We start from the raw sequence: 13,302 nt of genomic DNA on the forward strand, positions 1-13,302 counted from the left end.
GAAGCTATATAAGCAAAATTATAGAGTTATGTTATTTGTAAACTAAAATTAATTACTAAAATTAATTATTAATATAAAATATATGTTAAATATAAATATATACTAAAAATAAATTAAATTATATATATTTATACATAAATATATTAATAATTAATTTTAGTATATAAATAATATTTTTTAAAATTTAAATATCATAACAAATATTCTGCAATTAATTACCTGTTCATTGTGAATAAAATAATAAGGTATTTTCTTTGTATGAATAAAAATTTCCACATGCATAGCACATAATTTTTTTTATTCAATAAAAAACACAAAATAAAAGTAATGTTAATATGAAAAGAAGTGAATATATATAGTAATAAGACATATGAATAACGTGGTACTTAATTTGATTGGATCTCAATTCCGAAAGTAAGAATATAAATTATTCCCTTATTTAATAATCTGATAACAGAAACAAAAAAACAAGGAAAGAAAGAAAGAGAGAGCGATCAAAAATGGAGGAAGGAAGAGATATAGATCCAAGAAGTGGGTTCTGCAGCTCAAACTCAGTGTTCTACAGCAAAAGGAAGCCACTTCCACTTCCACAGAACCCATCCTTGGACGTCACCACCTTCATCTCATCACACGCCCACCATGGCAGGATCGCCTTCATCGACGCCGCCACCGGCAACCACTTCACCTTCCACCAACTCTGGCGAGCTGTGGACGCCGTCGCCTCCTCCCTCTACGACATCGGCATCCGCAAGGGCAACGTCGTCCTCCTCCTCTCCCCAAACAGCATCTACTTCCCCGTCGTCTGCCTGGCCGTCATGTCCCTCGGCGCCATCATCACCACCACCAACCCTCTCAACACCGCCGCCGAAATCCGCAAGCAAATCAACGACTCCAAGCCTCGCATCGCCTTCACCATCCCTCCTCTAGCCTCGAAAATCGCCGCCGCCTCCCCCTCGCTCCCGATCATCCTCATGGAGGCCGACACCAGCAGCAGCTTCCCTTCGGCCGTCACCACCCTCAGCCGCATGATGGAGAAAGAAAGCAGCTCAAGCCGAGTCAAAGAGCGAGTCAACCAGGACGACACGGCCACCCTGCTCTACTCTTCCGGCACCACCGGGCCCAGCAAGGGCGTCGTGTCTTCTCACCTCAACCTCATGGCTATGGTGCAGATCGTTCTCGGCAGATTCAACATCGAGGAGGGCCAGACCTTCATCTGCACTGTCCCAATGTTCCATATATACGGTAGTAACTACTAACTCACTCTATTTTTTCTTTACAAGGTATTCTTAACTAACAAATTATTGCATGTATACATTTTTTAGTTAGAAGCAAGATTCGAATTTATAATTTTTAAATAAATAAAAAAAGATTATGTCATTTGACTTATAACTCACACTTGTTTAATTAAGCTCCAGCAACAGATTATTCCAAGACGAATTAGTTCTTAATAAGTCGAAAATAAAATATAGATAGAAACTAACTGTGTTAATAACAGGGCTGGTGGCGTTTGCGACGGGACTTCTGGCGGCGGGGGCGACAATCGTGGTGCTGTCAAAGTTCGAGATGCACGACATGTTGTCGGCGATAGAGAGGTACAAGGCGACGTACCTGCCGCTGGTGCCGCCGATTCTGGTAGCGATGCTCAACAACGCCGACGCGATTAAGGGAAAGTACGATTTGAGGTCTTTGCATTCGGTGCTTTCGGGTGGAGCGCCGCTGAGTAAAGAGGTGATAGAAGGCTTCGTGGAGAAGTATCCGAACGTGACCATTCTTCAGGGTTATGGCTTGACGGAGTCCACCGGAGTTGGTGCTTCCACCGACTCCTTGGAAGAGAGCCGCAGGTACGGTACGGCGGGGCTCCTCTCTCCGGGAACCCAGGCTAAGGGCTCAGGGGTCCCACCATCATGAAAGGTACGTTACTAGGTTAGTTAGTGCTTTTCCTAGTCAACTTTTTCTCTCTTTTTTTACGTTTTTAGTTTTAGCTGTTTTTGGAGTTTGGAATTTCTTTATCCGTTTGAGGGGTAAACTTGGAATTTCTTAATATGAATTGATTATGATTTATCATTAAGATTTAAGAGCTAGTGGATTCCTTGGCCCTACCATAATATAGCGTGCGCATTGATAAATCATAAAAATGAGTCTCTTTTTATTCATTGAAAGTTGAAAGTTGAAACATACTAGTGGATGAAAGTGTTAAGAGTAACGGTGATGGCGCATGCATGCAGGTTATTTCAGTAACGAGGAAGCAACAGCGTCTACGCTTGATTCAGAAGGATGGTTAAGAACAGGGGATGTTTGCTTCATCGACAATGATGGCTTCATATTTATTGTGGATAGGTTGAAAGAGCTCATCAAGTACAAGGGATATCAGGTACAACTCTTCATATTTGTTGTCAATTATTGTTTTCATAAGAAGACAATGAATTTCTACCTTCATTTTACATTTCATTCACATGCATTATGTTGTTAGGAAAAGTTTAAGAGACTAATAATTTTATTAAATTTTGACTAATATGTAACCAGCAAATAAAAAAATGAGTAATCTTACATTATTTGATGAAATCTCATACTATTAAAAACATCATTGATAGCTATTTGATGACTATAAATCATCTTACCCCTAACACTCTTCGTGTTGTTATTCTCAATATTTTAGGTGCCTCCAGCAGAACTAGAGGCCTTGTTGCTCACACATCCAGACATTGCTGATGCTGCTGTCATTCCGTAAGTCTAATGTTTCATTCGTTATCTCTAAGACAGCGTTTGGATACTGTCTCTAATTCATTCATTATTCATGTTCCGTGCATCAGGTTTCCGGATAAGGAGGCTGGGCAGTTTCCAATGGCATATGTTGTAAGAAAGGCTGGAAGCAGCATTTCGGAGAAGGAAGTCATGGATTTTGTGGCAAAACAGGTTTGAATCCAATTAACTCTAAGCATTCTTTTTTTGTGAGAGTCTCAGTTACATTATATCTTGTGTATGATGCATGCAGGTGGCTCCATACAAGAGAATTAGAAAGGTCGCTTTTATATCTTCCGTACCCAAAAATCCATCTGGCAAGATTCTAAGGAGGGATCTCATCAACCTCGCAACCTCTAAACTCTGAAAACACTTTAACATTATTTTTTATTCGAGATATGTATGGCTCTCCTGCAATTTTAGTTAATATGCCTTGTTTATATACTTTTTTCAGGAGATTAATAAAAAGTAATAATGTACGTATGTTCCTAATTTGTTTTCTCAACATAATGTTCGTATCTAGTGTTCCTTTAAGAAAATTAAATTATCATATTTAATTTAAATCGACTTATTAGTGCTTAATTTACAAACGAAAATGTTACGGAATAATACTTTTTAGTGAAAAAAATAGTATTAGTTCAAAAATAAAAATATTAGAGATTAATATTTTTTATCAATATTAATTAACACTTTGAGCTCATTTGAAAAGCTTCAAAAACTTTTTTCTAAACTTTTTACTTATCAAAAGTCACATTAATGTTGTTTAATACAATTTTTTAAATATATTTTTGAATTAATGTCTTACTTTTATATAATTACAATTTAGAATTTAGTATTTAAGATTTAAACAAGCAAGAGCAGAAAAACAAAAACAAAATAGAAACAGATATGCACAAATCCGAAAGAAATATTAATGTTGAGGAGTTAACAAGATAATTAATTTCGTGTAGGATAATGCAACTAATCAAACAGTCAAATGTTAAAACGATATGCTTTGATCATCTCCTGCCAAAAGGGTTGCCCTGTAACTGTAGCTACAATGGAAATTGGCCAAATGTCACCATGATTATTTTCTCAAGAATGGTGTTCTAGAATTGGCACATATATAGAAATATAAAACAATAAAAACAAAGAAAAGCATGAAATTGCGAGTTAAACCCCAAAATAGTCTCTGAGATTGGCGTTTTGCACTGAAATCGTTCCTGAGATTTCAATTGCACCAATTACGTCCCTGAGATTGAAAAAAATGCACCATAGTAGTTCCTGACCCATTTTCCATTAACGACGTGATGACATGACATGATGACGTGGACTGTAAATGACACGTGTCACTTCATGATTTGGCCACGTGTAATGGTAGGATGATGTGGTGACCAGTGACACGTGGCACAACTATCCACGTCAGCATGCCACGTGTCACAATGTTATTTGGCCACGTGTCCAGTAGTGCCACGTGTCGCAACAATATTCGTCCACGTGTCATCCATTATGCCATCATTGTATATGCACCAAATTAGTCCCTCACTTTGCATTAAGTGACTCATTTTAGTCCCTGAAATTGAATGTCGTGCACCAAACTAGTCCCTTCACCAATTTTTTCTCATTTTTTTCTATAAATTCAAAATTCTCAATATTTTTGAATGCATTAATTTCAATTCTATTTTTCACACGTTCTTCAAATAAAAGTGTTTTTATAATTGCCGACTTGGAGTTAACGTGAAGGCTTTTCAAGCATCTTCACTACCATCTCCAACCTCTTTCAGTACTTTTATAAAATATTTTTTTTCTTGCGGATACCTCTAATAGCCGCCATCTTGGAGTTGACGTGAAGGCATTTCAAGCTTCCCTCGTTATCATCTCCGACCACTTTCGTCTAGACTGCAGAGATCAAAAGTGGTAGTGAGGGTGGTTGAAGTGCCTTCAATCTAGCTCATTTATACATAACGAAAATGTGTATTTCATAAGAAAAAAATATTTATTTTAATTATTAATTTCTTGTTAAAAACACATGTTTTTTTATGAAAAAAATGTGTCTAATCAATCATATAATTATTTTTTTATAGTAACATACTATATTACAAAATTTACCAATATTAAATTATTAAAAAAATTATATAATTAAAACTAAAATCTTAAATTTTTTTATAAAAGCACTTATATTTAAACGATATATGAAAAAAAAGAATTGAAATTAGTGTATCCAAGATATTAAAATTTTAAATTTAAAAAAATGAGAAAAAATTGGTCAAGGGACTAGTTTGGTGCACGACATTCAATTTCAGGGACTAAAATGAGTCACTTAATGCAAAGTGAGGGACTAATTTGGTGCATATACAACGATGGTATAATGGATGACACGGGGACGAATACTGTTGCGACACGTGGCATTACTGGACACGTGGCCAAATAACATTGTGACACGTGGCACAACTATCCACATCAGCATGCCACGTGTCACTGGTCACCACATCATCCTACCATTACACGTGGCCAAATCATGAAGTGACACGTGTCACTTACAGTCCACGTCATCATGCCATGTCATCACGTCGTTAATGGAAAATAGGTCAGGGACTACTATGGTGCATTTTTTCAATCTCAGGGACGTAATTGGTGCAATTGGAATTTCAGGGACGATTTCAGTGCAAAACGCCAATCTCAAGGACCATTTTGGGGTTTAACTCATGAAATTGCTTCTTCACCTTCTCCGAACCCTTCTTTAAAATTTGCCTTCTTTTTGGACGTCTCATCTTCAATAACACCCAGCATCATCACAATTCTTCTTTTTGTGCATCTCTTCTTCCATACCACCATCTTCATAACGGTTGGAGTCCCAAAATATGCCAATGACAACGACGCTAAAAAATCCTTTGTATCTCTTCTCTGTAAAGGGTAATAAGGGAAAAGTGATTAAGAATATGTGTTAAATGTTAATTTGAATTGAATTGAGATATAAATTAGGGCATGCAAGTACTGACTCAGATAACTCTTTGTCTTCGGGGGGAGGAAGATTAAGATACCCGGGCCAATTCGAAGGGATTATTGGTTCAGTAATAGTATAGCCTGCACAGGAGACTCTGGCTGCTATTGCTGTTGCTGATGGTATATTGCTAAAAATTTTTGGTCTCACATATCTGTGAAGGACAATTAATTAAGAATTAATGTATATGAATGGAATTTATATCTCATCTAAATTAGGGCATGTACTCACTTAGACGCCTCTGGTTTGGGAGATATCTCATCTCTGTGAAGGACAATAAATTATATGAAAAGGTTTACATTGAGAAAGGTTTACGTTGAGAAATGTTGATCACGCAAAATAAGGATTATGTTATATACATTATATGAGGCGCGTGTAAAACAAACGAGTGTGTGGCTGAGGTAAAACGCGTGGAGTGAAAGGTACTTGGATACCATCCATGTAATTTTTACATGGATGTATAGCTTTTTCGATTAAGATAGTAAACCTAGAAACAATAGTCATACAGAATAGTATAAGGAGCGGCATTAACCCCAACGGAAGATGCCAAGATAAAGTTATGTCAAAGTCTGCTATACGAAAATAGCAGAAAAACTTAGCAAGCGAGTCGTTACGATAGAGCCAGAACTCTAGGTTTCACGAGAGAGATGTGTTTTCACGGTGTCGCCTTACTGGGAACCATATAAGTTCTCACCCCTTCCTTTTCCTTCCCCCACCCCCAGATGGAGGATCTCGACTTGTCTGCCACCACTGGACTTCTATTTAGAGAGGTACCAGAGGAGCTTGTGTTTTCGGACCTTACAGGAGATGTTCGAGATTATTCCTGAGACGATGTCTACCGACTTGTGCCCCGATGGTGGAAAAGAATGTAGGAAAGATGGTCTTTGTTCTTTAAACATTGCTTCTCCTCATTTTTGTAGCATTTTTTGAGGGATAAGACTTGATATTTTCTTTTTTTTTAAGTCCGAGTACCAGCTTAGGGATTTTCTATATGAACCAGGCATCTGGAAAGTTTTCTAACTTGAGATGTATATAAGCATGAGAGTTTTTTATAATCTTGTTGTTAATTTAATTTTGCTGTTAGTTTGTGGTGCACGGAATTGTGATCACACTTTTCACAACTTCGGTGCAACTAACCAGCAAGTGCACTGGGTCGTCCAAGTAATACCTTACGTGAGTAAGGGTTGATCTCACGGAGATTGCCGGCTTGAAGCAAGCTATGGTTATCTTGTAAATCTTAGTCAGTAGATTAGTGATAAAAGTGATTTTGTTTATGAAAAGTAAATAACATGAAACGAATGATACTTGTGATTCAGTAATGAGGAACAGGTTGAGATTTCGGAGATGCTCTATCGTCTGAATCTCTGCTTTCCTACTGTCTTCTTCTCCAAACACGCATGACTTCCTTCCATGGCAGGCTGTATGTTGGTGGATCACCATTGTCAATGGCTACCATCCGTCCTTTCGGATGAAAAGTACCAGGCACGGTTTCTATACGGCTAATCAACTATCGGATGTCTCGTCTCGGATGAAAAATACCAGGTACAGCTACCGCACGGCTAATCATCTGTCGGTTCTCACTTGTGTTGGAATAGGATCTCTCTATCCTTTTGCACACTGTCACTGCGTCCAACATTCGTGAGTTTGAAGCTCGTCACAGTCATCCCGTTCCAGATCCTACTCGAAATACCACAGACAAGGTTTAGACTTTTCGGATCCCAGGAATGCTGCCAATTGGTTCTAGCCTCTACCACGAAGGTTCTAATCTCACGGACTCGGTCCGTGGATTAGAGATCCAAGAGATACACACTCAAGCTGTCGCCCAATGACTATGTTGAGATCAGATAGAACGGGAGTGGTTGTCATGCACGCGTTCATAAAGTTGAGAATGATTATGAGTGTCACGGATCATCATATTCTTTATATTGAAGTACGAGTGAGTATCTTAGAACAAAATCAAGCGTGATTGAATAGAAAACAGTAGTAATTGCATTAATCCATTGAGACACAGCAGAGCTTTTCACCCCCACTTATGGGGTTTAGAGACTCATGCCGTAGGAGATACAATATGGAATGTAAAAAATGTCACGAGTTTCAAAATGAATCTCTAAAAGTAGTTTTTATACTAAACTAGTAACTTAGGTTTACAGAAAATGAGTAACTAAGTGCAGATAGTGCAGAAATCCACTTCCGGGACCCACTTGGTGAGTATTTGGGCTGAGTTTTGAAGCTTTCACGTGCATAGGCCAATCTTGGAGTTAAACGCTAGCTTGGGTGCCAGTTTGGGCATTTAACTCCAGTTTTGGTGCCAGTTCTGGCGTTTTACGCCAGAAAATGGTCTCTGGCTGGCGTTTAACGCCAGTTTGGGCCATCAAATCTCGGGCAAAGTATGGACTATTATATATTTCTGGAAAGTCCAAGATGTCTACTTTCTAACGCAATTGAGAGCATTTCATTTGGGCTTCTTTAACTCCAGAAAACCTACTTCGAGTACAGGAGGGTCAGAATCCAACAGCATTTGCAGTCTTTCTCAGCCTCTGAATCAAATTTTTGCTCAGGTCCCTCAATTTCAGCCAGAAAATACCAGAAATTACAGAAAAATACAAAAACTCATAGTGAAGTCCAGAAATTTTATTTTTGCATAAAAACTAATAAAAATATAATAAAAAGTAACTAAAACATACTAAAAACTACCTAAAAATAATGCCAAAAGGCGTATAAATTATCCGCTCATCAATTTGGTATTTATTTGATATTATATTATATATCTCTGATGATATTTTTGGTTGTTGCTAACGGGCTAGTTAAGAATAGCATATGATAAAAATAAGCTAACATACACGATTCCGTTAGAACGAAAGGCTCATATGTAATAAATATTACCGAGTCTAGAGTTTTATAGGGCCACTGGGAAGTAACACCTGATGATTGGCAGTGATCCGAACCTGCCAGAAATCGGTTCGTTATAGTTGGCCAGTAGAACCCACTTTAAAGTACCTTGGTGGCTGTCCTTTCTCCCCCAAAGTGGCCTCCATACTATGAACTGTGACAATGCCAAAGGATTTGTTGTGCTTCCTCCTCTGAGACACAACGCCTAATCATCCCATCTGAGCATCTCTTGAAAAGGTAGTGTTCGTCCCACAAGTAGTACTTGGCATCATGTAAAAGCTTTCTAACTTGTTGCTTGGCGTGCTCCTTGGGAATGAACCTCATGGCCTTATAGTTTGCAATGTCTGCAAACCATGGAGCTCTCTGAATCATAAAGAGGTATTCATCCGGAAAGGTCTCAGTCACAGCAGTGGGGGGTGGTGTCCCTCCTTTAGCCTCGATCCTTGACAGATAGTCAGCCACTTGATCTTCTGATCCTTTCCTGTCTCTAATCTCAATATCAAACTCGTGAAGAAGGAGTACCCATCTTATTAATTTTGGTTTAGAATCCTGCTTGGTTAGAAGGTACTTAAGAGTATCATGGTCAGTATAAATAATAACCTTGTAACCAATTAAATAGGAGCTAAGCTTATCAATCGCATAAATATATATCAGCCAGTAATTCCTTCTCTGCAGTGGTGTAATTTTTTTGCACGTCATTCAAAGCACGACTGGCATAGTAAATGACGTGGAAAGCTTGTCTTGTCTCTGTCCCAAGACAGCCCCTATAGCATAGTCACTGGTATCACATATTAGTTCGAATGGCAACTCCTAGTTGGGCAGGGCAATGATGGGTGCAGAGACAAGCTTTGCTTTTAAAGTTTCAAAATCATGCAGGCATTCTTTATCAAAAATAAAAGGGTGTTAGCAACCAACAGGTTGCTCAGGGGTTTTACAATTTTGGAAAAGTCTTTTATAAACCTCCTATAAAATCCTGCATATCCCAAGAAACTTCTTATTGCCTTAACATTAGCAGGTGGTGGTAATTTTTCAATTACTTCCATCTTGGCCTTATCAACTTCTATTCCCTTGTTTGAAATCCGGTGACCAAGAACAATTCCCTCTGTTGCCATAAAATGACACTTTTTCCAATTCAAAATGAGGTTTGTTTCTTGATACCGTTTCAAAACTAAGGCTAGATGCTTAAGGCAAAAATTAAAAGAATCACCAAAAACAGAGAATTCATCCATAAATATCTCAATGAACTTTTCAACCATATCTGAAAAAATAGAAAGCATACACCTTTGAAAAGTTGCTGGGGCATTACAGAGTCCAAATGGCATCCTCCGGCAAGCAAATACTCCAAAGGGATAGGTGAACGTCATCTTCTCCTGGTCCTGAGGGTCTACTGCAATCTGATTATAGCCAGAGTATCCATCTAAAAAGCAATAGAATGCATGGCCTCCTAGCCTTTCAAGCATTTGATTAATGAAGGGTAAAGGGAAGTGGTCCTTCCAGGTGGCGTTATTGAGTCTCCTATAGTCAATGCACATGTTCCATCCTGTGATAGTCCTTGTGGGAATAAGCTCATTCTTCTCATTATGGATTACTATCATTCCCCCTTTCTTGGGTACCACTTGCACTAGACTTACCCATGGGATATCTGAGATAGGATAAATGATGTCGGCTTCTTAAATCTTCATGACCTCCTTCTGAACCACTTCTTTCATGGTTGGATTCAGTCGCCTTTGTGGTTGCACAACTGGTTTAGAATCATATTCAAGCAAGATCTTGTGCATGCATTTGGTTGAACTGATCCCCTTTAAGTCATTAATGGTCCATCCGAGAGCTGTGTTATGACTTTTGAGCACCTGGATTAGCGCCTCATCTTCCTCCTGTTTTAGGGCAGAACTTATCATCTACAAACCTTCTGAAAGTTTCTAAATAAATTCTTGACTGTGGATGAATGCTTACCTTTTCATCTTCACTTAAAATGTCGTTAAAGTCCCCCAAATAAGCTTGAGGTTCTTCCTTGTTCATATTACTTACCATGAGCTTCTGCCATAGTTTTCTTCTCTTTTTGAAAACTGGATTACCATACACAAAAATACTTGCCATTTCAGACCATTATTAATATTAATATTAGCATTAATATAGTTATCGCACCATTCATAAACATTGATATTAGCATTAGATTTTCATAACAAACTTAGTCCACCAGACATGCCCGGGAGTTCTATGCAAAACATATTGTCAAAATGAAGCATTCTTCTTATCCTAGTCATTTTTTATTGTCTAGCCCTAGTTTTCATTAAAAACACTATAAGCGGCTTTACTTTTTTACATAGATCATACAACTCAGAGATTGTTGGGGTAGCCGCTATTCCCCGACAATTCCAGCTTAATGATACTCTTGGCTAAGGTTGGGGCATGTTAAATCCCGCCTCCTCAGCTATTTGTATCCCTTTAATCTGACCAGAAGCATACATAGATAACTCATACTCCCCTATGTCCAATGCAGTGTTGCTATTTTTTTTATTTTCTTGGGCTCCTTGTCCTCTTGCTCCTTCCATTCCCTGTATGTAAGCATTGGCACCTGTTTGTTTTCTCGTTTCCTTTTGAAATTCAACTTCAATTCCAACTTCTTTGCTAGTTGTGTTTCCCATTCAACATGTACTTCCCTTCTATCATCTTCATCTTCATCGCTTACTAATTCTAAATAGTAGACGTTCTCACCCGAGTTTACCAATTGTCCTACAAATTCATCTTCTCTGTTCTGTGCTTTCTTGGGTAGCTTCTTTAGTTCTTCTTCTCCCGTTCCACTCTTCAATATTTCTTGATATTCCTTTCTCTCCTCTCTGCCAACATTCACTTGTTTTTCCTTCTTTTTTGCTGACATAAGTCTTTTTAGTTCCTGGCCTATGGTTTCTTTTTTTACTTTTTTTCCCTGGCCTAACTTTCAATCTTCTTTTTTGTAGCTGTTCAACTCCCCTTCTTCTGTTGTATATAGATTCAGTCCACCTCCTTCAACATTCCAAACTTGCAAATAATTTTCCATAATATTTGGCCCAACATCCTTTCTTAGTCCGTATCCACTCACCTCCTGGATTTCTTTTCCCCTTTCTCCCTTTTGGGCTATTTGGTGTAAGCCCATTCATTGTTCCTCTCTCTTATCTCCCTTATGAGTCTCTTAAAGTTGTAGGTTGCTCCTAGGTCAAGCTGCATATCGTCATCTCCCTGAAACAGTATTTCTTGCATGTTTCTTCTCATGTCCTAATATTTCACAGTTGAAACAGTAACCGTCTGGCAGCCTCTCATACTTAAAGAAAACCCACAATGGTGGCATCTCCTCTCTATCCAACTAGAAACCTGTAGGCAAAGCTTTGGTAATGTTGACGCTAACCCTAATTCTCAGATATGATCTCCTAAAAATGCCATCCACTTTTGGATCTTTAGCTTCAGCCAATACTCCCAGCATTCCTCCGATAAGAATTCCTATCTCTTTATTCATGAGATCATGTGGAATGCCATGAACTTGAATCCAAAACTCCATGAAGTCATGATCAACGTCAAAAACTGACTCGCCCTCCCTTCAAAGTCTGAGATTGACCAGATTTTCTCTGACATTCCAAGGACCATTCTGAATAATCTGCAACCCTCTCTTCTTGTCTTTGAAGTTGAATAACATCTTTTTCAGACCAATGTCAGTAACTGCAACTCCTTGTGGGTTTCTCCACATTCCCAGTAAAGCATTCCTACATGTTTTAAAATTCATCTTCTTATCACTTATTATCTTTCTCGCCACATTTAAACAATCTTTCTTATATCCCAATTCTCCCGATTTGTTGAGTTTGATGACTTTATCTTCAATGCTATTCATGTTGTATGTTGCTAAATTTATGGTTGCTGTATATTTCAAGTTTTACAGTGATTTTGATGGTTCAAATAGAATGAGGTTTATGTGATGATACTATTTGTGAAGTTTGAACAGGATGAAAAAGCTCTCTTTTTAGAGAAGAACCTGAAATTCTTAGAAGACTCTTCTGTTGAGAGAAGAAGAGCTCCCTATTAGAGAAACTTTCTTTCTGACACCCCTTTTACATCATCTTGAAGTAGAGGAATGAGACTAATAGGGGAAGAATCTATCATGACCAAAATAAAATAAAGGGAGAATCTATGAACTCCACCATTTCATTGACAAAAATAAAAAAGAACTCCACCCCTTCGCTTCAGATTTTCTTTCGCTATCGAATCAGAACACTTATTTGCTTCCCTTTCCACATAATTTGAGTTCCCGGGTTCTCTTCCATTTTTTTTTGTTTGGACCAGCCGAGCCCGGGTTCTCTTCCTTTTTTTTGTTTGGTCCAGCCGAGCCCGGGGTCTCTTGTACAGATTAATTTTATTGACCAACGAGTTAGATTTGTGATGTGACAAAATTTTAAAAGTGCACTGGAACATCTTGTTATTTCTTCTATTGTAGGACATTGGAACCAAAGTTATGGCATTTTCTCAGCGAGACCCTAGAGCATTTTGTATTACGGCAGCCACAGTACAAACGAGATCGTTTATTAATGGCATCACTGCACATTTAATGATTAGTCAAATTTGTCTAATAGGAACTATCTTTTATGATTACAGATTTACAGGTTAATTTTAAACCTATAATCAGATTTGATAGCATTACTTAGTCACAATATATATTATACTAACGAGGA

General features: G+C 38.1%; 1 protein-coding gene across 1 annotated transcript; it reads left to right on the forward strand.

Moving 5' to 3' along the window:
* Positions 1–443: 443 nt before the first annotated feature.
* LOC107472408 (probable CoA ligase CCL5) lies at positions 444–3,231 on the forward strand. The gene is given in 7 exon segments (XM_016091940.3): positions 444–1,242; positions 1,496–1,882; positions 1,885–1,911; positions 2,226–2,371; positions 2,657–2,724; positions 2,811–2,913; positions 2,993–3,231. Coding segments are annotated over 7 exon segments (1,587 nt in total). The 5' UTR covers positions 444–500; the 3' UTR covers positions 3,107–3,231.
* The last annotated feature ends 10,071 nt before the right edge of the window (positions 3,232–13,302 follow it).

The sequence above is a fragment of the Arachis duranensis genome, chromosome 2 (assembly GCF_000817695.3).
Source record: "Arachis duranensis cultivar V14167 chromosome 2, aradu.V14167.gnm2.J7QH, whole genome shotgun sequence".
Lineage (NCBI taxonomy): Eukaryota > Viridiplantae > Streptophyta > Magnoliopsida > Fabales > Fabaceae > Arachis > Arachis duranensis.